Raw genomic sequence first — 26,440 nt, 5'->3', positions numbered from 1 at the left:
AATATTCTGAGGATCAGAGTAGAACCTAACTGGGAGGGAGGTATCACCACTTAAGGGGGAGGTGAAAAACAAGCAGGAAAGAATAAGAAGAGACAACCAAAAGGTAAGAGGAAAACCAAGGAGTGTCATGGAAAAAAGGTCAAAGCAAAGAGAGGGTCGAGTGTCACCAGGCAATCAAGTCAGATAAGTGCTGATAAAGAGTGTTCCATTGTGACCTGAAGTGGCCTTTGGGCTGCCTCCCCTGTACATGGTTCATTCATTTCTTCAAATATTTACTGAGGTCCCCTGGGTGCCAGGTGCTGTACAGATAAACCTCAAACCTCAAGGACAGCCTCATCCTACTTTGAAAGCAGAGCAAAGGCGTGTCCATTTCCTTACAAATGTTACACTCTTTCAGATGTGAACAGGAATTGAATTTGTATGCAAAGCACTGGGTGATATCGCACTTGGGCAAACAGCAAGGAAAGGAGGTGGGGTGAGATGCTTTAGGAAGATGGGGCTTAGAGAATCACAGGAGTCTGAGATGAAAGCGGGGACGGGAAGAAAAGGTGTGGCAGCATCACCTCCTCAGCCTCTGACCTGTTATTTTGTTTAACCATTGACTTAGCTCCAACGTCTGCCTGGGGAGCAAAGTCCTATGCTGAAGAGAAGCAGTTATTTCCCAATATACTCTTGGTATTGAAAGAAGAAAATTAAGATAAGAAAGAGTTAAACTCACCAAATTAAATTGTTTCTGGGCTCTGACTACACTTTTGAAACCTCCTCTTATAGTTATTTAGCATAGTTACTTTCTTTTTTTTAAAAATAGAACAAGTCTTTTAAGGTTTTTTTTTATTACTCATAAAAGCTTTTTTTTTTTTTTTTTAAGCTTTCTGACTCTGCGCTTGTACCTTTCACACTTTGACCAGGATTTTCATTAAGGAAAGTGAGCTTGATCCTGTCACAGACCCATTTAGCACACATGGACCCACCACAGGCCCTGCTGACATGTTTTTTCACTTTAGGTAACCTCCTAAGAACTTTAGGTCTCACAGCATGAACTTCTCAGCACATATCACATACAGATTTTGGTGCTTTTCCCAACCTTCTTGGTATAAAAGCAAGTAGTTCTACTACCAGGGGTTCAAGACAGCCTATTTTTGTTAGAGGCTGTATTGCATGATAGCCTACGATGGTGTGTCACACTCAGGACACGTTGAACGCCTCTAAACAGCATTCCTGGAAGGGCTTCCATTTCTTAGAATTACTCCGAAAACTTAACGTCTAAACCTCCAAAACAAGTTATTAGGAAGCCTGTTTTTATACTTTTAGAAACTTAGAACTGATACTATCCATACTTTAGCAGAGTAAAGCCTATGATTATTTCAGTTATCCATTCACTTGTTCAAGAAATACTGAGTTCTTGCTAAAGATTCTAAGTGTCAAAAAAGATGAAGGCCTTGAGCTCATGAAGCCTACATTCCAGAGGCAGACAGAAGCTAACTGGAGGCTCTATAGCGTATCTACAGTCATAGCGATATGTTTTCAGGTGCAAAATTAAAGCACAGCAAGGGGGCCAGGAGTGACAGGACTCCATCAGCTATGGTGGGCAGGGAAGGCCTCTTATAGATTGAATAGAAATATATGAAAATAAAATATTTGAAACAATTAGAATATATTTGACTGCACAATTGGTATCTGCTTCTGATCCCCACAATATATTCCTTCCTTCAGGACTCCATCGCTGAGATCTACCAATTGCAAACCCCATTTTAAGCACAGTGGGGAATAGAAGCATTACACCCCTTCCTGCTCTCAGAGTCTACTAACTAGTAGTGACTATCACACATGAAAGAACACGGTCAGTCATAATCAAGTCATAAAAAGAACTGTGCTAAGAATTGTGCTGATGGAGGGATAACAAGGCTGTAAGAGAACATGGCTTCTGGTAGGACTTAACACCACGGCAGGATAGGGAACAGGGGAGCCTAGGAATGTGACTTTCCAGAATGAAGGAACAGTGTGAAACATGGGCTAGAGTTTATCCGGAGAGTGAGAATTATTCCAGTTTGGTAAATGTGTTCGACATGTGAAAGTGACGATGAAACCAAGCAGGACCCCATGGGGCCCTCCTGGGGCACAAAAGCCTTTCCAGGTCCCCCATTTCTTATTTGCAGGATAAAGGCTTCAGCCTCCTAGGCCTTCCCTAAGTTCCAAAGGGCAGAGCAAATGGCTACCGGTCAGGGAAATACGGAATGCAGAAAAAAGGAGGAACAATGAAGAAACTACAGTGCAACAATTAAAGCAGGATACTGGTTCTACCTCAAGGGATATACGTAACAATATCTTTGAGTTCTTCTGCAGGAACGAAGGCCTCACCTCAGGTGGAAGACAGTAACTTCAGGCCGAGCACAAGACGGCTAGCCCACCCCCATTACCTCGCCATCAGCCAATTATTAGAAAGTCACATACCCTGCATCCCACCCCTCAAATTTTGCCTGTAAAAACTCTTCTCCCCAAAACATCAGGGAATTCAGAATTTTGAGCACAAGCCACCTGTTCTCCTTGCTTGGCCCTGCAACAAACCTTTCTCTTTTCCAAACTGCAACGTTTGGGTTCGTTTGGCCTTACCGTGCATCGGGCACACAACCCTGCGTTCGGTAACAGTGATGTGGGAAATAAGGCAGTAGAGGAAGTTTGGGGACAGAACTGAGCAGGGCCTTGAATTCCAGGCTAAACATGTAAGGTCTTCCCTTTTTTTTTTGTACTCATGCATAGACCAGGAAAATAGAACCCAGGACACTCCTTTATTATGTGGATATACAACTGGGTGAAAATGAGATAATCACCTTAAGGTTATCAAGGAAGTCACTGAAAATAATCTGAGGATGCCAAACAAATGAGATGTTTGAACTTGACCAGAGTCCAGGTTACTTAGGACTCTTCAGGCACTGTGCGAAAAACTTGACGCAGATCTCTCCTTCAATATTCACACCAGATACACTAGGTGTGTGCACCACCCCTACCGACAGGTGAGGAAGCTCAGCCAGGTGAAACAACTAACTTGCCCAAGGTTGCATGACTAGTAAGCAGTGGTGTTCTGGGATCAAACTGGCCTCACTCCAAAGCCAAGGTCAACATCATGGAGGCCAAAAATTGTAACCGAATTAGCAAATCTGAGGAGTCGGAAACACATGTAATGAACCTCAGTATAAGCACAGTTTAGGGTAGCAGGGTAGTAGCCCAGGGAATAAGGGAAGGCACTAAAAATTAAAAAGTTAAAAATGGATAAACTCAGCAGCAGATAAAGGCTTTATTGGAAAAGAAGCCAACCAGTGGAGGGACCGCAGCAGAGCACTCTCTTCTCTTCCTGACCCTTCCCTTCCTCTCCCTCCTCTTCTTGTAATTCACCTCAGTCAAGGTCACCTGGAAGAACCCTAAAGTAATCCTCCTATCCTCAGCACAGGTCTGATCCCCACCAGGCACCAGAGACAATTTAATCTTTCGAGAAGATCCTCAAAGACGAGCAAGAGGTCAACATATTAGATCTGTTTAGAATTATCAAAGGAACCAGGAAGAGAGAAAGCTGACCATAATTTGGAGTGAGGTTTTCAAAGAATTAACCTCTACCTTCATTAATACCACAGGAAGAACTTCAATTAGATGTAACTCAGTAAGCCTAGTTGAAAAATGAATTTTTCTTCTAAACTTGGATATGGGGCTAGGATATTAATCAATATATATTGATTAATGACAATACGTATGATTAAATCTGGGTTCATATGAAAGATATTTATAGTGGGTTTTTTTTGTTTAAAGTATAATTTCCACGTTATTGTCTTTCCAGGGAACAGTATTTTAGTCTTTAAGGACTTAGCTCCTTACATGGGCTTTGGTGGAGGTCGTGGGGCAGCACCGGCAGGTCTAAATCGGGGTGGAGGTGTTCGGTCCTTCGGGGCTTCCCGAGAACGATTCCTGGCTACCTTGCTGTGAATGGCACAACTGACGCAATAATGCAGTTTCACATACAGCTTGGGAAGCACATAGGCGTCAAAAACACTCGCTTCGGAAATGTCCCTGACGGCCGCGGCCTCTAGGATGTTACGAATGACGGACTTCTTAATGGTCTTATCCTTGGGCACGCATCGGGCACAGTTAGTACAGCGAACAGGCTGCACGTGGCCGCGGCCCTTTTTGACACGACCATTATTCCTTCTTTTCTCGGTCATCTTGGAAGCGAGGCGAAAGAGGCTATAGTGGGTTTCTTAAAGCAGTGATCACGGAGACTGCACGTTCACAGACTGAGATGTACCCATTCAGAAAATTTAGCTCAACATATTGTCTCATAGGATTCTAGATATTTGAAATTCCAAGTGTTATTTTGGTCTCAATTTTCTATATAAGTATCTCAAATTCCCATTTCACTTTTTGACAGGTCACGAATGCCCTCAGATGTTTCCTCTGGAGCTAGGAATCCTGCATTAGGGATAGACACATAGCTATAATACCTTGAGTTTCATATATAAGTTCAATCGATTGTAAAGTTAAAGGCTGTGCTGATAGCTCTGGGTAGAATTCCCACAACAATAGGTTTGTCTTTAATAAAATGTTTGCTTTATACTGAGTGCCTTATTGAAGACATTAGGAATGTGCAAGTGAAATAGGGAGGAAGGAAGCCGGGCACAACCTTTAAAAGAACGACATAGCCACTGAGGATACGACATAAACTGGTTAGAACCGATTATGTCCAAGATTCAACTTCCAGTAGACCTTGAACCTCACTATACACTCATAATACATTAGCGTGCTAAAGGACACACCCACAGGCACCATGACAGCTCCAAGTTTGACCATAAAATGTCAAAAAGTGGGCAGTGGCCCAATTCCTGGAAATCTCCACCTCTTCCCTAAAATGGTTGGAATAATCCTCCCATTCATTAGCCATCAAATTAACCAGCCCATAGTTCGAGGCCTCTCACCTTCTGAGATGGCCCACACTCTGTCTGTGAAATGTGTTTCTCCCAGGGCCATTCTGGAATGTGTATCTCTCTAAATAAACACTTCTTACCTATCACTCTGTCTCTCGCTGAGTTCTTTCCACAAGGAGACATAAAGAACCTAAGCTTCATTAAGTCTTGAGATCAGGTGTGTGATCTCAATGAAAAGACGGTGGGTTCAAGGCCCAATCTCAGTTATGTGGCTTCATAAGCAGTAATAAGGAAAGTTTGTCCTGCCATAAACAAAGCTAGGACTGATTACGTATGCCACTGACTGACAGATACACTCACTTAAATTAAGAGCAATCATTACTTCCTCAAACTGAATGAAAGACTGGAGATGCAGTCTTACGCATCAGTTTGCAGCTTGGCACGCGGGATCTTAGTTCCCCGACCTTGGACACCAGGGAGACCAGGGATCAAACCTGTGACCCTTGCAGTGGAAGCACAGGGTATTAAACACTGGACCACCAGGGAGGTCCTGTGAATATTTCCTTATTTACCCAGAGTAACTAATTCTGCAGGATCTGCCAGCTACCTCTAATTACACCAGCTTCACCCAATAACCACACCAAACTCTACTCTCTGAATAGCATTCTTTTATCCTCTGACTAGCTGACTAAAGGTAAACTGTACTTTTCTGAGTTTCTTATCACCTTTGTGTTTCAGTTTCTCAAATGTTAGTTCATTTGTAAAACTGCCATTTGAGGCTAAATTAACAAAATTAGCAGCTAAATAACGACCACACCCTGCCTACCTATACCCTAATAGAGAGCACAGAGATAAGCTGGGAGGGGATGGTAAAGAAAAGTTGGGAAGGGAGAAGAAACAGAGGTCTGAAAAGAACACCTTATCAGAGAAACATCCAGTCTTCCGGGATTGTCATTTAAAGAGCTGTGGAACTCACATAAATGCAGAATTACACCCTTTCTTCCTTCTTGGCTGGAAGGCCAAGGGCCCCGCGGTAAAAAGCACACAGGTCAAAGTTTGGCAGGGAAAATAGTACCTTTGGAAATTTTATGGTCTGGCTTTAAATATAGTCAAGAAATATAATAAAACTAATCTTTTTTTTTCCTTAGAAGACTGGAAATCAAGAGAACTTTGGGGTTAATATAAGTAAATTTTAGTTCCTTCCAGCACTAGAATTCAGTGATTCCTTGACTCTGAGCCTGGATTAAATCTACCTTGGCCGAGTATAAACCTGGTTTACTGGCTGGTTGCTTTTACTGATTTTGCACTTTATAGCCACTTCCTCTTAAGAAGTTCACCATCGTGACTAATTTCTTTGGGGGGAAGTTGGAAAGCAGAGGGCCAAGTCAATCCGAAATGGAGCAAACAAACTCACCTTCTACTACCTGGTGAGGAGGACACTTCCACTATTGTTACTGAACCAAACTCGGGTCCACTTGCTTGTCTGCAGTAAAAACAATGTACTGGCCCTGGGTTGTCGTGAAGGAAAGTGCAGCGTTTACGGTACGGTGCCAGACGAGGAGCCCAGGGAAGCCAGCGATCGAAAAGCCTGAGCTCCCCGTGGGTTTCAGCAAAGCCCTTTTAAAGGCAAGGTGAGGGAGGCGGGTCCCAGGTTAAGCGATCAGCTGCTCTTGCAGTTCTCTGATTGGTTGCTGGTGAGGTAACAGGGCGGTGTCACAAGGGTTAACAACATCAATCCTTAGGCGCCAGTAGGTTTAGGGGCTACGTGCTCACGGTCATCAAGTAGTTAATTCCTTTCACTTGGTGGTGGTTTTAGCGTCTGCAAAACAACTCAGGAAGTGTGTATCAGATACTATTATCTAGGCACTTCAGAGAGGAGCCGAAGCAGAGGGTATCAGGGCAGGATCTGTCCCAGGAAGGCCCCATAGGGTCCTGCTCGGTTATGCTACGAAGCATTAGCATCTTCCAAGGTTTTAGAAGATATTTTGACGTTACTGGAGATCTTCTTATATCCATGTCAGTTAAGCGTATGACTCTAGTAAGTCTATCTAAATTTAAAAGGCAAAAGCTGATAGTCACTATGAATAGATTTCTCTTATTTATTAATAGGATCTATTTTTAACCATATAATAATAATAATAGTAATGACACCATAAATTTATTTGGCACTTTGCAATTCACAAAACACTTTAACTAACATGACATAGATTCCTGGGCAACCCACTCTGAGACAATAACAAATTTGTGGAAACAACTGTTGGCAATGGGCTCACAGATGCCTGGAATTCCCAGGCAGCCAGCTGCATGTGTTCCCCATTTCATTAATTTCAAAATAACAAGACCATGCAGATTCATTTATATATTATGGCAGGTTTTAACTGTATGTCACGTATCATCTACTTTGTTCCTATGAGACAAAACGATTGCCTTTTACAGGTAAGAAAATGGAGGCTCTTCAAGGCTCTTAAGAAAAGAAGTTACTAATAAATGACTAAAAAATAGCAGACCTATGATTAGAGCGAGTCCAATTCTTTCCTCCATCCCACAGCTTCTGCCAAGTCATTATAGAAATGCACGGAGAGATTCTTATCCCTTGTTGCTTGGGTTTCTCAAGAGTGGTAACCCATTTTAGTAACACAGCATGCTCTGTAATTTACTACTGACAAAGCCACTACCAGAAATTTACTAGTAACTTTCAACTTGGTAAAACATGACTAATAAAAAGCAATCAAAGAGCAGCCTTCTCTTTCTTTACAGCCACATGGTTGCAAAGCAAGCTAGTTACATGTTTGTGGATTTGTGTCAATGATATATACAGCTCATTAATTCCACAAATACTTATTGGACACCTATTATCTACCAGCCCCTATGTGAAGTGCTGGGTGCACAGTACTGAAAAAGATGGGCACCACCACGAGCCTCACAGAGTTTGTTCTGTTGAATTGGGGAGAGACGGATGCTAATCCACAGATAAACAAAAATAACCCACTATGGTGTGAATTGAAAGAAAACAACAGAATACTGGGAGAGACAATGTTTGGGGGCGGGAAGCTCTTCTAGATGGAGAATGAGAATATCTCAGTAGAGCTGGTACATCAGTTGGGATCATAAAAATGAGGAAGAGCTGGCCTTTGAGAAGAATGGAAGGACGTTCCAGGGAGAAGGAAATGCATACTGGAAAGTCTGAAAACTGGAGTTTAGCTCGTGTAAGCGGCTGAGAAACGGTCATTGCGTGGGTAGGACCAGGCAGGGGGGGGGAAGGTTTGAGATAAGGAGGGAGTCCTACACTACTCTTCAGTCCTTTACACTGCCTCGAGGCACCTGATCCCAACCATCTGTCTTCAATCAACTACACTTAAACAGCTGCCTTGTAATCCAGAAACTATCACAGATTAAGCAGATAAAGCTAAAAACAGAATAATATCAATAGATTATCTAAACCAAGGATGCAAGTTTCCATCTTTTTAATGAAGGTTTGCATCAAGTTAAATCATTAATTATAGATACTGATATAGATACATATCTCTAGTATTCTAGAAAAAAGCATTATCTCTCAAGGTGAGAGGGTAGGGAAACCTTAACTTGTAAATTTTAAGGGAAAAAAGTGAGATTATGGGACTTCTTTTTGTGTGGGTTTTTTTTTTTTTTTTTGCGTTACGCGGGCCTCTCACTGTTGTGGCCTCTCCCGTTGTGGCGCACAGGCTCCGGACGCGCAGGCTCAGCGGCCATGGCTCACAGGCCCAGCTGCTCCGCGGCATGTGGGATCTTCACGGACCGGGGCACGAACCCGTGTACCCTGCATCGGCAGGCGGACGCTCAACCACTGCGCCACCAGGGAGGCACAGTGTGTATTTTTTAAATTAAGAAAATAAACAACAAAATGAAAAAACCTTTTTGTTTTTATGAAAGCCTGGTTTCAAGAATTTCAGCTCGTTAAATTTAGGAAGCTTAAAAAAAAAAATCAAATTCAAGACTGTTCTCTGGACCTGAGCCTAATGCATTTTCATTTGAATGAGAACTGAATATACATTTTTATTCCCTTGGGGCTCTGGGCTGTCAATATTTTACTTTTCAGAGATGGGCAGACACCTATAGATAATCATGGTGACCTTGGGTAACATTTTCCCTTATTTAAATCTGTCTTCTTTCCAAAGTATTTTTTGCCTGTTAAACATGATTTTTGGGGGGGTGGGGGGCGGGACGGTGCGGCTCACAGATACGTTTTTAGAAAACAACGATGCACATAAAATTTTTCCTTTTGCACTGATGCATCTGGACCTTTTATATGTCTACTCTTTTGTCTCTTTTTGGAAGTGATTTGGAAGCAAAGAAGAGAATGGCTATACAGTTGACCCAACTCTTTCTATTAACGGAGTGTTTTAACTTAGGATTTTTAAGTGGAAATGAACTTTGTTTGTTTAAGATTTTTTTCAGCTTCTTTAAGTCTGGCCCCCTTCCCTAGTCACCTTCGGCTAAACCTGTCATTCGGCAGGTAACAGTCTCTAACATAACTGCAACAATCTCTACTGTGGCTGAATTTTCATAGCAAAGAATCTCAGGAGTTACCAATTGGTTACAAACTGTTCTGTCATACCTAAGTGTTTGATAGGGCTTTGTCCTGTCCCTTCCCTTCTGTGACAGAATACCTTACATAACCGGCCCCGTCATGTTAAGCACCCTTGGGGGTTGGTTCAGGATGTTTCCGACACCCCCATTTGCTTGGTATCCCTATACTCCTAGCATGTGGTAATTATCCGTGACTCCCCTAGTCCCTGGCGGCCACAGATGGAGCTGACTCACTCGCTCTTTCACTCAGTGAGTGCTTTCCCCACGTCCTTAATTCCCCATGCCACTTTGGGGATAGGGCTAGCATGTTTCTATAAGCCCTAAACTTGATTTTGCATTTCACAGAAAGGTGGAGAAGTTGGGTTTCCCCCGCCCCGCCCCCTTTTCCTTTCCACAGGAAGATAAAGCCAGAGGAAGCCTGTACTGTACTTTCTGCAGTTACAATGATCAGCTGCTTCCCATTCCCTACTTCTAAGTTTTTGTGCACTCAAGTATCAACTCCCAACCAATCTCCACCACTTACTCTGCTAAAGAGAACAAATGTTGACTCTGAGGGTCTAGTTCTTTTTAAGTTTTTTTCGATCATCTTTTGCCTTCAATTCTGAGCACCTTTTACTTGCAACCAAGAGACAATATTTTTGTGTGTGTGAATTCTTAAGGTTATCAACAGATACTCAAAGTCTTAGCAATGTCTGAATGATACCGAGCATGCTCATATTGCCCAAGTACCTTCAGTGACTACTTGTTAATTGCAACCAAGGGTAATATTTTTAATGAATATCTTAAAGTCTTCAAGAAGTACCTAAGGTTTAAAAAACCACGAATAATACTGTGCACAAAGATCACCTCTTGGACGACCAAAAAAATACCACAGTAAACTCTTCCAGAGTGACTTGTTTTTCTCATGTTTCTTAGGTAACCTCTTTTATTATGAGCTTAACAACTAGCAGGTAAAGGGACATTTAACAAAAACTTATAGAGAGTGTATAACAGCAATATCCTGCTCTTGGCCCCAAGAAGAAGGCAAAGCCTTAGGCTCTCTTTCTGCAAGTGGTTTTCAACCAGTTGAAGAGCTTACAATTTAGACTGAACAAAATATTGACTTAAATAAGTTCTGTTATCCCAAAATTTACAGACTGTTAAGATGTTTGCTTTTTTTACAGCTCACCACCGCTCTTGAAATTTCTCATTCGCTCATTCTCATACCTCTTGGTTCTGAAAAAACTCAGTCCATGGGAACTGATTCACCATGAGGCATGAATGAATGACCGACAGTTCTCATTTTTAATTCTTACTTCAAAAACCATTTTTTTAAATAATTTTGTTTTATTTGGCTGCACCGCGGGGCACGCGGGATCTTTTAGTTCCCTGACCAGGGATTGAACCTGTGTACCTTGTGTTGGGAGTGCGGAGTCTTAACCACTGGACCGCCAGGGAATTCCCTCATTTTTAATTCTTGAAAGCTGCATGGTTCTAAGCCCTGGGGGCCTATTAGAATCACCTAGAGAGCTTTAAAAAACACAGTATTTGAGAACCGCCTCCTAGAGAATCTGATTTGTCTGGCGTAAGGGACATCGGTATTTTGAAAAAGCTGCCCAGGTAACTCTGATATTCAGCCCCAGCACATATGAAGGATACTCACAAGGCACCTGAAGAATACAACAGAAACAGCGTGTCCCTGGGACCACCTACTCAGAAGAGAGTCTATCAGATGATCAGAAGGAGGGCGGTGGAGGGAGTGGAAGATCCGAAGAAGCTACAGATGACTGATAAGGACCCACGTGGAGGGGACTGGCCCTTACCTGGAGAACCACTCCGATCCTTACAGAAGTATTTGAATTCTACTAGTATAGTATTAACTCAGGTTTTATTGGTCTAAAAGAACCTTGTGATGCTTTGGAATTTCAGGCAAAAATCTTTACAAATATGAGAGATTCAGCTGGTGTGGGAGACTACACATTGAAACAGAATGACTAGCATATATTTAGATAGCATAGTCCGGCTGTAGTAGTTACACTTCCCAGCATTTCCATAAGCTGGCCTTGCGCTGTCTGATCGTCTTCCTTTTGTCCACTTCTGAACTAGCAACATGCCCGCAAATTGGCCCACATTTTTTACAGGGGTTCAACTACCAGCAACAGTGGCAACGCTGGGAAAGTGCCCTGTAAGCCACGATTGTCACCCGCCCGTGTCTGTCCACTTATTACTGGTGGTACTATGGTCTCTTTCCAGCTTTTGTCAAATGCCAATGCCCTTTGTGTTCCATAGTCCAGTGGAGTTGGCAGACAACCAAAATGGAAACTTGATAAGATTAGAGAAGCACTTTCCTCTCTCCTCATCGGTGGGATGCCTCTTTGGTCATACAGATATCACAAAATGACTGATTCTGGAACGAGTATCTCTTCTCTCTAATAGAAATAGAAATAATTTCTCAGGTTCAAAAGGATACTTCCTGCTTGAATTCTATAAAGAGGTATTATCATTCCCATACTGACAGCTTTATTTTAAAAAACTTTTAAATCACAAAATAAGTTATCATATCCCCGGAATTACTATTTCTGCTATGGCAAGTCGGGAATGCACTTCTCAGTGGGTTGTGACATAGTATTACAGAGCTCACTTACCTGGGAAGTATTTCATCCCCAGAGAAAGGGTAAGTTGTTGTATGCAAATAGTTTAGACTGTTAGTTTAACTACTTCCTGCAAATTTCTTGCATGCTTGTATTTTTTTTAAAAAAACTTATCACTGAGTGAAATGTGCTCCCACCTTATCATATTGATGTTACCATATCAGTTTACAGATGAGGAAATGGGCTTGGAGCTCAGAAGACCAAAGTAAATTGTAGCAGATGGTGCTGGAACTTGTCACATGCTTCACTGTTGAGTTACCCTCTTCTTACTATTTCCCAGGCCTGTGTTTAACAGCATTGGAACTAGACTTCAAAAATCAAAATGCTTCTGATGCCCACGTGTATGTTTTAAGAGTATTAACTGCATTCCTTATTTTATACTCCTGGTAAAAATGTCTGTGTTTTTTTGTTTTTTCTTTTTAACAAAGTCCTCTGTCACGCACACTGTGAGAATACAGAAGTCTCCCCTTATCTGCGGTTTCACATTACACGGTTTCAGTTAACTGTGGTCAAAATATGGTTTTTCACAAAAATATTATGTAGAAAATTCCAGAACTAGACAATTCAGAAGTTTTAGGTTGTGTGCACCATTCTGGTTCGTGTGACGGCATTTCAGTGCCATCCTGGTCCACCCTGCTCTGAATCCCCAGCATCCACTTGATTCGCCCCTGACATCCAACATCAAGGTCATGGCTCCAGGGTCCAGGGTCACCCGGGGCAGACACTCCTCCTCCTGACCTACTGACAGAAGGTCAACACTGTAGTAGCCCAGGGCTACCTCACAATGCCTATATCATTCACTTCACTCCATCTCATCAAGCAGGTATTTTATCGTCTCACATCACCACAAGGGTGAGCACGGTACATTAAGATGTTTGTGAGAGAGAGACCACATTCACATAACTTCTGTTACAGTATATTGTTATAACTGTTCTATTTCATTATTAGTCTTTCTTGTAACTCTCTTAGTGTGCCTAATGTAGAAATTAAACTCTATCATAGGTATGTGTGTCTAAGAAAAAACATAGTATATATAGGGTTTGGTACTTTGTGCATTTTCAGGCATCTACTTGGAGTCTTGGAACCTCTCCCCTGCAGATGAGGTGGGACCACTGTAATTTTCCCACAAATGTGGCAGCCGTGATTGACATTCCATTTCCCTCGAGAACTGGAACTTGAAAATGCATAAGACACATGAGTGGGTGGTCTGATGTCTGACTGCTGGCCCGTCTCCAGCTGCAGAAACGTCATTCATTTCTGGGACCTTTGCAGTCCAAGAACTTCATCCTGGACATCCTGCCTTCACTAACTGTTAGTAATGTCTTGGGTTATAGGAATCTGCCTGACCTGTTAAACAGGATTTAACAGGGTTAATCTTGCTCCCATTCTAACTAGAATTTATGAACATTGCTTACATTCCCATCTATGCCTGTCTAAACTGTGGAATTACTGTCATTTGATGTAATCAGTCTACTCATTTGGTCTGCCTAAGGAATTTTTGGACATATAGTTAAATGAGTTAATAACCAGGGAGTTCAAATCTCCAACAATAAGAATGAACACTTGCTCTCTTTATAATCAAACTGGTCCTTCCTCCTTCACGTAGATCAGCATTTTTCTCACTCATAATGAACAGGTAAAAGACATAATTACTGACTTCTAGTTAATTCCTTTGCTATTTTTGTTTGAAGATTTTTTTTTTTTTGATGTGGACCATTTTTAAAGTCTTTATTGAATTTATTACAATGTTGCTTCTGTTTTATGTTTGGTTTTTTGGCCACAAGGCATGTGGGATCTTAGCTCCCCGAGTAGGGATCAAACCTGCACCCGCTACACTGGAAGGCAAAGTCTTAACCACCGGACCGCCAGGGAAGTCCCTAATTCCTTTACATATCACTTGACTGGGAGCTTTTTGGTTGTGTACCCACTTTTTCCAGTTATCACCAATACTACAGCATACGAATTCTTCAATATAACTCATCTTTAAATTGCGGTTTTATCTTTTGAAAAGGTTATTAATTATACCAATGCTAAATCTTCTAAAAAATATTATCAATATTATGACTTGCTGATTCTCCTTCATACACATTCCCCTCCTCCTACACAGAATGGCTTATCCCTTTGTCAAGTTCCTAGACCCTTAAATCTACCAGTTAAAAGCTAATTAATAACCTATCTCTGTACTATGTACCTAGCAAGTCAATAGTTATTTTAGGCTGGACCATAGTATTGTGTGAGGAATATCAAACTCCTAATCCCAGGATCTGATGAGGATACATCATTAAAAAACAAAACTAACAACCTCATTTGACATTGCTAGACATGGCATATCTCATCAATGTCAGCTCAAATAAATAGAAGTGAGATTTACATGCAAACTAGACTCCAGTGCTGTTTTTCATTTATCTTTACAGTAAAATATTTTCTATAAATAGAATACATTATGCAGTATATTATATTAATTACTAATTACTTCATTAGTTCAATTATTCTTTAATGGCAGTCCTGAATCTGTGGATAAGGTCAAAAAATTTAACGCTCTGATTTCATATTTTGCATTTATCGAGTAAATTCAAACCAAGTTCAGAAGAAAGGGGCTAGGTTGTCTAGAAATAACCCATCCCAAGAAATCTCAGCCATTTCGTAGGCTGACTAAGAGCTTTGCTGGATGCTGGTAGTGACAACCAGCATCCCCAGCGCCATCTAAGATTAAGAATCTACATTTCTACAGACTGGCTTCCTGAAAAAGGTTCACTTTGATCAGGATTCCTGAGGCGATTTGGATGCACGTTAAAGTTGGAACAACACTGTATTAGAAAATTTAGTTTTCCACCAAGAAAACAACAACAGGAACATAAGGTAAATGACTTTCATAGCACAGGAAGAGTGGTCTTGAAATAAATCTGTCAAGAGACTGACATAGCAACTTCAAAGCAAAAAAATACTTACTCTGTCCTATAGGGGCATTCTCCATGATCTGCTGGATACTAATAGTAATACACAGCATGTCAGTTTCTATTACAGGTGAAATAACCCACAAAACGAGGTAGTTCCCTGCATTTTGATTCCAGCCCAATCCATAATCCCTATGGATTATTTACAAGAAGTGGAGAGCCACAGGGAGTAGTTATGGATATTTCAGATACTGGAAAGGCAATCTTCCACCGTAAATCAATAAACTTGGCACGGTGCTTACAGCATATACCTACAATATTTTACTGGCTTTAAAATCATACATACTTAGTCCATTTCCAATTTTTTGATGATGAACATGAACATTTTATATTAATACCCTTTTTTCCCCAAGAGAACAGTATTAACCATCAGTGGGGTGATGAGCCCCTTAGGGTACAGATGACTTAAGAGGTCCTTCCTCAGGAGTCAGCTGTGGCACTGCTCTCTCCAACCTTCCACCCTTCCTAATCTGCAGAAAGGATCTTAATGACATATAATGAGCCAGGATGGATGCAGTTAGTGTCACCCCACTTGGTTGTTGCCCAGGAGTGACCATCGCCAACAAAAACACAATTTGCAGCTAAGTCTTTAAACAGATTCTCCTTGCTTTGAAGAACTGAACTAATTCCAAATGGAACAACTGCAATCACTACAAAGAGGACGTCTGCCAAGAAATACATCGGTAAAAGATGGAAATTCCAGCACTTCAAAAGAGCTAATTTTAGAAGCCAGAACCCATCAATTGTTGAAACCTTTCTTATCTTGTCATCAGGCAGCCGCCTCTCTCCTTTTGGTCTAACTTGCTCTGTCACTTTCAACACAAGCTCCCAGGAGTGTGTTAAAATCCTCATCCTAGAAGGCTGGGGTTCATGCCAGCTGCAGGAGGAATTTGGTTGCGTTGTGGCGGGGAGGGTGTCAAGGTGGAGGGGAAAGATGTGATTGGGCAGCAGACCAGGCAGACAGAAGAACAGGAAAGGGACAGAAGAAAGCTGTGCAGGGTGGTTCCAACTAGGCTCCAGTGCTGTTTTCCATTTATCTTTACAACACATTTTTTCTATAAATATATATTACATTATCCTATTCTATATTATATTATTTATACACAAGATATAATACAAGTCTCCCAATTACTTCATTAGTTCAATTATTCTTTAATGGTACTCCTGAATCTGTGGATAAGGTCAAAAAATGTCACGCTCTGATTTCATGTTTTGTATTTATAGAGTAAATGCAAACCAGGTTCAGAAGGAAAGAGTTCTGTTTAGACCTAGGTAGAGAAATAATCCATCCCCCCACATAAAGAGGGAACAAAGAGGGAAAACAAAACCGATCAAGAAAGGATCGTTTCCCAGCTACTCATTACCTACGCCCACTCTGCAAGGTGAGAAACTCAAATGGACAGGATATCCAGGTAGAGGGAATCCTGGCCGGCAGCCACCTACTCAGACACTCATGAGAAAGACGTCACCAAGACCATTCCCAAGCTGAGCAGTTTACCATAGTAAAGGCTTCTGATTTGGCTCTAGAAAAGAGGTGAATCAGTCTATCCACGTCTGTGATCACAAATCAGGACAAAGATGAGATAGAAAAAGACAACTACTAGAAACAGAAAAAGATTCTGGAATAAAACAGATATGGGTTTGAGTTCTATCTGGAGCACCTTCTGCTATTTCCCTGTTAAAGTATCTTCCTAAGACTAGACATTTACCTGCCTGCATAGAAAAATTTCCACTTAGAAAAGACCTGTTATAAGCAGAAAAAACATGTTACAAGCATCCCCAAATTGATAAATGAATGTGTTCCCTATAGATTTTAGAGAGTTTAATACCTTCCTAATCATATTCTTAGTTGAATTCTTACTTTTTTCTTTAAACCAAGCACATAATGAAGCGAGTGAACAATTGTGTAGTTAAAAAGTAAAAATCTGAGTGGAAACTGTTTCTTCTTTTCTGCATTATATTCCATACACTTCCAAAATAACCCTGAATATGCATGCATTCAAATTCATACAACATTCTCATTGCCTGAATTGCCAAACTTAAACATAGAGGCAGCAAAAATTAAACTCATAAATTTTGTGTTCTTTGCTTATATAGATTGATCTAGATTTCTTTTTGATGATTCTCCATAAATATCCAAACATACTGGCAATTTCCATATTAATGTATGTCACTATATTGTCTGGCAAAAGGAAATCTCTTACTCGTCACCCGTCAATAGCCAATTTCTAAAACTGATGATTTCTGAACAATAAGGAAAGTTAAGCAAGTATTTTCAAAAGTCCTCCAATTTGTATTTTAAAAAGCTAAAAAATGTTTAAAAAATTTAAAAAGCAGAATGCTTAAAACATTCTTGACATGATTTAAATGATTTTAGATACTAATTCACTGTATGATCCTTCCATTCCTATACTTTAATCTTATTATTTGGTAATAATATATATTGATAATTTAAAAATAAATCTTTAAAATAAAACTAAAATTCTTAGCTGAATTTCTGTACCTCTTATAAGTTCCACATGAAAGAGATTTTGAGGCCTTCTAATACTATTATTATAGTAATGAGTCACCAATGAGACCAGTATTTGGGTGTGAATGATAAGACAGGTGCTTGGGTGTGTCAGAAGATTTATATGTAATTATTTACCAAAAGGTTTTACTAATTAGAGCAATAATGAGATTTGAAATGCTTTCCCGTCCCTAAGAGCCAGTGCTCTTGGGCCATAAAGAAGTCTAGAAGGCAATCTAGTGTCATAATTAAGAGGAGAGACTTTGGAATGAGAGATCCTGGACTTAATACTTGCTTCTGCCACTTAGCAGCTGTACAGTTTTTGGCAAATTACTCAATCTCTTAGTTTCTCAGTTTCCTCATCAGTAAAAAGGAAATAATGAGCCCTTAGCTGCCTAGGAGTATTGTGAAGATTAACTTAATGGCTTGTGCTGGATGCATTTAGTAATCAGCAAATAAATATTGATCTTATTAGAGAAGTTGTAGCAGTCAGCAATAAGAAGTCATTACCTGAAAATATGAACATCTCTAAATTCTAAACTGTATAGAAATCCTAGGGGTAAAAGGGAGGTTCATCTAATAACTGATTACAGTAAAATGAATATTCACATGAGAAGTATTCGATTCTGAATAGTGCACTCTTATTGATTTGGTTCTTGGCACTCCAACACCCCCCAAAAAATATTTTTACAGCTTCATACTCTTTGGATTGTTATAATAAGAAACAGTTGTCCTTAGAGACTACCGAAAGGTCACATCTTACATCATCCCATTCCCGGTTATGGACCTTTCTCTTTGCAGATCTTTAACTGAAGATACCATCAAAGAGGAAACTGCTGAGAAAAAAACTCATCTGTCACAATGGAATCTCATCAGTTATTTCCCTGGCATTATTTTACAGCTGCTATTGTCTCATTATTATGGTTATAAAACCTTTACCTGCCTAAAGCTTTCCTCTCTACCACCTGGTTCAGGATCTCCCTTGTCTAGAAAAGAGCAGGATTCTCTCCAGCACAGAAAAATAATTAATTCAGTGAAAATACAGATAGTGCCACGTTTGGCCTTTCTTCCAGGCAGTGAGTGATTCCTGACACCAGCTTCTCAAATTTTGAATGTGTTTGAACCTATGAAACATCTGGAGATCTTGTTAAAATGCAGGTTTTGATTCAGTGGGTCTGGGGTGGGGCCTGAGATGTTGCATTTCTAGCAAGCTCCCCAGGGATGCGGCTGGTCCACACACAGAGCAAACTTAGAATTAGTGATGATTATGACAACTAGGTCACTATAGTGTGTGTGTGTGTGTGTGTGTGTGTGTGTGTGTGTGTTAGATGGCTAAAAATATTTCAGAAATTTTTAGATGAAGGAGGGGGAAGCACTCACTGCACTGTCCTAGAAACCTTATTTCAAAATGAACACTTGGTTCTTCCAAAATTTGCTTTTTCAAATTGGCAAAGACAGTTTTTTATCTCTTAAAACAGGCTCTCAAACCTATGTGACCCCTCCATAAATAAAGACACTGGCCTGTGAGAGAGCAGGGAGGACACAGTAGTTGATGAATAACTTCTCTGATACACCCTTGGTCACTTTTTTATGTCATGAGCTTGTGTCTTTTAGGCGGCCAGGGCACACTGACAGATACAAAGAAAATTACAAATGGAATCTATGTTAGGAAAATTTCCTGGTGTCATGCATAAGACTTTTCATATTTAATAATAATAATAGTAAACTATAATTATGGTACATTTGTGGAAATGATACCATTCTGTACAAAGTAGATGGCTGGTGTCACTTCTGAGACCTTATTTAAGACCTTACTTAATCTCTTACACAAAATATTTACCTTTGAAACAGAATGACAGCATTTACCACCTACCTATCTCTCTTGAACGCTTTAAACCTTAAGAGAGAGTGGGATAATTTAATAGATAGTTATTAGACAGTGGGATGAAGTTTAACTGATGATGGAACTCAATTGTTGATGTAAAATCCAGAAGAATGGTTGGGTGAATGGTTCCATACAAAGGAAATAAAGTGTAATAAATGCTTCTTTAGGATTTATAAGCTGTTGACACATTTTATCCTCCATGTAAATCTCTTTCTTAAAAGAAGACAGTTTTCTTTTTGATGTTTTGGAAATTAAACTTTTAAATCTTATGCTTTCATGTAAAAAAGGAAGTGAAAAGTATTACAAACTTGAAAAATTTAAGGATGATTTTACAGATTTAAACAAAACTAACAGATCTTTGTTTAAAATGGGATCCACCGAACTTTCCAGGGCCATTCCTGAAATAACTCTAGAGATGGAATAATGGGCTGTTTCTTACTTTGTAGTTTCTTAATGCAAAGTAAGCAGCTTTACAGGGCTTAGCTGTCTCCACTGACCTAACAGCATTCTTTACTTCATTTGCAATGAAACAGAAATAGTTTTTTCTCCAACCATGATTTAATACCAAGGCACAGTCTTTTGTCTATTAAAAATACTGATTCCTCTTTTATTTAGAAAAGTTAAGAAATGTAAAAAGTCCCAGGCGTTGTGTCATCAATATTGATTTCTTAATGTCAAGTTTAACATTTGATTTGCCTCTCTCTCCAGTTATTTTTTTAGGCTATCTCTGTCATCAGACGCAAACTCTGCCTGAATTTCTTACCAGCTGCCAACTTCTGTCTTGTACTGTCACCATGGGATGGAGTAGAGCACTTGGCCCTCCACGGAAATAAAAAGGAAGCAGCAATGTAATGACCAAGACAGAGACTCCTATGCTATGCTGTTCTCCAACTATGAAACTCCATCTCATATTTGTAATTACCTTGGAGGAGAAACGCAATTCTGGCTGCTGTAAGGCCAAAAATGTGGTAGAAGTAGAAACGACAAACGCCTTCCAGAAAGAGAGGGCTGAGTCAAAATCCTACCCTTTTGACAGTTACTAATTCTGTGCCTGAGCCCCAGCTTCCCTATCTGTAAAATGGAGAATATCCTCCTTGCAGCATTTTTTTGAGAATTAAATGAGTAATACATTTTAAGCACGATAGGCACTTAATTTATAAAACCCAACAAATTTTAGCAAATTTGGGGCACAACTGCTAACATATTTTAAGAATTCCTTGAAAATATAATTTTAAAGTATATATTGACCATGTTTACCTAGACAAAAACTTTTACTTCTTAGAGTTTTCAGATGTTAAATTATTATAATTGCTTGTTTAGAACTAAAGCATAATCCTAATTATTAATGACTTTGTGGTTTTAGAAATCCTCTTACATTTAGTTACACATATTTATTAGCGTGTTAATAGTAATGACATATCATTTAAAAAGTTATTTAAAAATACAGGCACCAGAAATGATTAGCTCTGGGACCTGAGAGTATAGGAAACTTTCCTATCTGTAACAAAAAATATGTGTTTATAATAGAGGGAAAAATAAAACAAGAAAAATGATAACTCTAAAATCTACTGAAATTATTTAAATGCATTTTATTACAAATTGGATAATATTTTATGAAATCAAAATTTTAAAACTCGTACAAGTATCAGGACTTAACTACGCTATAGACATTTGTTGGAATATTTAACTTGACTCTAACACAATTTCATTCTTTTCAGACAGCAAGAGAGACCCATGTTGTCCTGGCTCATGTACTCATATCTACACCCAGAGATTGCTCAATACACCATTGGTAGAATGGCTACATTTTCCAGGTAGATTTTAAAGAATCAGAATCAACCGGGCAGATAAACAGACCCAATGTCTCTAATATCTTCCTAAATCAGAGGTTCTCATTACCTCCTCTCCAGGGTAAGATTTGAAAACTCCCAAGCTCCACATCCAGAGATGCTCAGGTGATTTTGCACGGGTGACAGTAAAAGCCTCCCAGGTGATGACAACGTGGGAAGTGCAAGTCATGTTCAGAACCAACTATGCTAAATAACGAGAATGGCTACAAAGCAGTGCAGGAATAGTAAAGCACACAAGCATTAAAAAAGACATTGAACAAATGTTCTCTTAAGAATAGTGCCTTAGTGGGCATACTTCCAAATATGCCTGCTGTCTTCTCTTTAAATATCTACTGAATAAGGCTCAAAAAAAGGATAGAACAAGAAGAGGTAGACCAAAAAAAACCCAGAACCTACTGGAAAAGGAAGATTCCATCTGAGCCACCTTGAAATGCAAGAGATGGGTAGTTGTTACTGAACCTGCCACAGTTGGTAAAATCTAAGTATTGGGGACGTTAAAATGTTTTCTAGAGTGGTGGAGGGGAAGAGGATTAGGTAACAGGTGACCTGGAATCAAGATGTGATTCTCCCTGAAGGAGAGAACTACGCAGAGGGCGTAATGAAAGTAAGGGCTTTTCTAAGACACTTCCATGCCTGACTGTGCTCTGTCTAAAATCTTACTAATGTTCATGAACAGAAATAAAAGGGCTCCATGTGTGATGAATTACATACTTTGTTCTCAGCAAAGAAAGGACAGGAGAATTGAATTCGTTTCTCTAAGCAGTTAGTTTTGTACTTCCTTGGTTAATTAAATAAATTTTACTAATAAATGTCTGCCTTGGAACAAAATGTATCATGAAACAGCATCCACACCAAAAGCACAAAATTATTCCTCAAAAAAAATCTTTCATATGGTAGCCCGTGGCTGGATATTTGTGGCTATAGGGAGCCACGGCCAAACTGGTAGAAGGTGCCCTTTCCTCACTCACTCAGCTGATTTAACAACCTATGCAAACTGGCTAGTCATCATGTGGACCCGCTTTTGGAAGATCTGGAGAGGGGGGCGGTCCAAGAGTAAAAAGCCAGGGCCTCCTTGGTTTCCTTGCAGCAAGGCCAAAGCCCCGGAGAAGTTAGAGGTTCATGAGAGAAAGGCTCAGCATTTCATTTACCCCAACACCAACCTCACTTGTTCCCTCAAGTTACTGCTAACGGAAGCATAATAGGAAAATCATTTGGAATATGCAATGTGAAGCAAAAAGAGCCATATGCCACATAACATTACACAGTATTGGTGGGGGTGAGCGAATAATCTGTAATATATTTCTTAAAGATATTTTATCTTTCTTTAGAAAGAAACCCAACGGCAATTCACTAAACATTTACTGAGTGCCCACTACCTCAAGGAATTATGTAACTGCTGTGGAAGATATAAAAACACCCTCATGGGGTTACACATGTTGAATTAGCCTAACCGACACTTTGTTTCATTCTATTAAGTACATTTTTTAAAAGAAAGGAAGTGGGAAATATATGTTCATGAAGTTAAGACGTGAACCAGAGATCAGTGCTTAATATTTTGACATCTAATTGAAAATTCTTTTCTAGGAAAAGGAAGAATTAAACAAACACATATAAATAGTAATTAAATACTCAGTTACTTTATTTATAAATACAAAGATAATCCAAAGTTCATGGATGTAGTACCCTGAAAACTAAGTTTGCCAAGTCAGTTAATTATGCTTTAATACACAGCTTAAGAAACTCATTACATTACTTTCTTGTACTTATTTACAATTTAGTGCATTTATTAACATATATATTACTTATGAAAATCCAATCATAGTGTACATTCCTATTTTACTTTATATTATATAAGGGCACATCTTTCCATGTCAGTGCATATTCATCCATCTCCACAGAAATAGTTGTCAGACCACATAATGACCGTTGTATAGATGGTCCATAATTTAAGTAACCCAATTTGAATACCACAAAAATTTTAAACCAAACGTGACGTAATTTACTTTTTGCCACCTATGGGATCAACCTACACATTTTCTCCAATTGCGATCTGTTTACTGAGATAGAAACACAGCTCTGATGAAGAAAAATTCCCCGCCTATTAACATCTTTCTGGATCCCTGGAGCACCATTCATCAAGAACCAGGACAAAAAAGTTTAGCAACCATTCTCCAGTTAGTGATCAAGAAGTTGGGTAATGCACTAAGTTACACAGCCAGCCATGACTCACAAAGTCTTAGCCTCAGTTCTAATGCTTAACTTACTCTGCAGTTGCTTTATTTTATCTATTCTATTCACTTCCGTACTTACTTTGTGATTTGAACAGTTTTTTCTCTCCTTTGTCTGTAAAACGGAGGCAATAATATACCTGCCAGAATGACAGTAGTATTGGAATATTGAACACTTTATTTAAAAATTATCTTCCTTTATTCATTTAGTCAGCAAACTTTCATGGAGTGCCGACCACGTGCCAAGGTACCAGAGCATACTCAGGGGAACAAGACAGGCAAATCTATTGTCATGGGATTTATAATACACAGGAACTACCAGTCAATAATATATATGAAGGCAATTTTAAAAACTGATTAAATTATTGTGCTTAATCATATGAAAAAAGATAAATGTTTTTCAATTTAAATGAGATTTAAATTTTTACTATAAAAATAAGAAATACTCAGGGTTAAAAAAAAAAAAGAGAAAGTCAAGTAATACAGAAAGGGTGCAAAATGAAAGCCAAGTCTCCTTCCCTTTCCCAGACTGACTCCCAATTCCATTCCTCAGATTTTTATGCATATTTGTGTGTATCAATATATGCATAAGTACTTTTTAAAAAATCATATTTTTAATACTATCGTGCATCTTGATGTTTTTCACTTACAGCAATGTATCTCTGAGATCTTTTCACATCAGCAGGAGTCTCTATCTCAGTTTTTTTAACAGTTCATAGAGAATGAAAAATCACCCTCAAAAATGACTCCAAAAAGTTCAGGAATTTCTATCCTTCTACCATCATATTTCCCCACACTCTCTAGCATTGAAAGTGTGCAAAAACTTTAATCTCTCATAACCTAAAAGATGAAAGTGGTATCTCATTGCTGTTTTCTACTTTCTTCAGTTTTTAGTTCATTTAAGCCCTTTTTCACGTCTCCTGAAAGAAATGGTTTCCTTTGCTGTAAACTTTCTATTTATGTTCTTTATCTACCTTATTACTGAGTTATTTATCTTTCTTATTGATTTGTAAGACTTCTTTTACAATGAGAGAAATGAGTACCTAAATCAAACACTGAAATAAAAGTTAAATCCTTTTTTTAAACAATACAGTGAGGGTTGGTTTACCACTTTGTTCCACTTATTAAATACAAATACACACACACACACACACACACACACACACACACACAGGCATGCACTATTAAATACAATGATTTTTATCACTTTAACAGTGTGTCTGGTGGATCTTCCCATCATAGCACTTGGAGCTTGACCTCATTCTTTCTGCAGTTCTGTAATATTCCATGGCTTCAATGTGCCGTACTTCATTATACCAGTTCTCTATTGGAAAACATTTAGATTGCTTTCAATTATTTGCTATTAAAAACAATGCTGCAAAGAACATTCTTGCACCTGCATCTTTTTGTACACATATGTAAAGGGGGAAATCCCAGTCACGGGCAAAATGTATGTATGTTGAAAAGTCTTGACGGCTGTTGCCTAAAGTTCTCCAAGATTGTAGCCATTGATTGTCCCACCAATAGTACATATGACTGTCTATTTTCCCATACCCTCAACACGCTGATAGTGATCAAATTTTAAAATCTAGCTCCTTCTCGACTCTTTGCCTGGAGTCTTCTCCTTTTACTCGTCCCCTCACTCATCTACTCCTGCCATCCTGGCCCCTTAACAGATATGCTACTTTCCTGCCAGATAGAGCCTCTTCTTGGGCCCTTTCCTCATCCCAGCATTTCAGAACCTGCATAGCTCACCCTCATTATCTTATAGTCTTTACTCAAATGTTATCTTTCCTAACATCCCTGCCAAACCAGACCTTCCAGCTGTCCCCAGCTCTGTCCTGGCCTTCTTGCTTTGCTTTTCGCCATAGCATGTATCACCATCAGGCATACTAGATAAACCAGAAATATACATGGTTAACTTATTTACCATCTATCTCTTACTACTAAAATATAAACTTCATGAAGGCAAGGATTAAAAATGTTATCTTATTAAAGAGTTGTCACAGCTATGCCATTTTACTAGCTTTAATGCACATCAACTTCATGGTAGTGAAGCTTCAGATAGTTTAAATTTATTCAAATTATCCACTCTAGGCTGTTGTAACAATAAAATACTAAAAGCATGCATGTCGCCCATATGTTGCTACAATGTGTGCTGATTTTTGGAAACATGTTATTTTTTGTAGAAAGTGTAACCAGAATGGGGAATAACAAATGGCTTGATGTGAAATACCTAGTACAGTCATGTACCAAATTAAGAGGTTAGGAAATAAGTGCACAGCGAGGGAAGGAATGTGACTATCTCACACACTGACCCCTTTGAGGTTTTAACTTGCTTTTCTATTCAGTAGGTTCTCAAGGCTTATTGGAAAACTTAAAGATGGTTCCCCTGACACAGGAGATTGGTATTAAAATATAATTCAAGTCATTACAACCAACAAAGAATGCTGCTATGTGAAAGAATGCCATCCCCTCTTACAATAGTGGTAGCAGTGTATAAGGTACACCACCATGGAGGGCAATTTGACAATATCTATCAGCATTTCCATTGCAGTTTGATCCATGTATATCCTACAGATATACAGTATCTCTAATAATAAAGGATTGGAAACAAAACACAAATGCCCATGTAATGAAATGATATGCAGCTTCAACAGTAACAAAACAGAAGCTCCTTTTCCACTGAAATAAAAACAATATATGCATGTGTGTATAAAATATGTTTAAATTGTAGCATTAAGTGAAGAAATTAAGATACAGAACATTATGTATTAGATACATTTGTGTATCTAAAATTAGAAAATAGAATATTTTTGCAGATTCTGTATTTGCAAATTCTTCTCCTCACTAAAATTTATTGCTACCCCCCAAATCAACACTTGCAGCGCTTTCAGGATCAATTGTGGAC

The 26,440-nt window shown here is 39.2% G+C and overlaps 2 protein-coding genes across 4 annotated transcripts in view; both read right to left on the bottom strand.

The window, feature by feature from the left end:
* ELOVL6 (ELOVL fatty acid elongase 6) overlaps positions 1-26,440 on the bottom strand; it is a 165,612-nt gene that overhangs the window by 82,127 nt on the left and 57,045 nt on the right. The gene's annotated exons all lie outside the window — the stretch shown is intronic.
* On the bottom strand, positions 3,843-4,208 carry LOC307185858 (small ribosomal subunit protein eS26-like; the record flags this gene model as incomplete). The annotated part of the gene is made up of 1 exon (XM_079920415.1): positions 3,843-4,208. One exon carries the CDS (start codon positions 4,206-4,208, stop codon positions 3,861-3,863), a length of 348 nt encoding a protein of 115 aa, XP_079776541.1. The 3' UTR covers positions 3,843-3,860.

Source organism: Stenella coeruleoalba (genome assembly GCF_951394435.1).
Source record: "Stenella coeruleoalba genome assembly, chromosome: 4".
NCBI lineage: Eukaryota > Metazoa > Chordata > Mammalia > Artiodactyla > Delphinidae > Stenella > Stenella coeruleoalba.
This window is presented reverse-complemented; position numbering and strand designations above follow the sequence as displayed.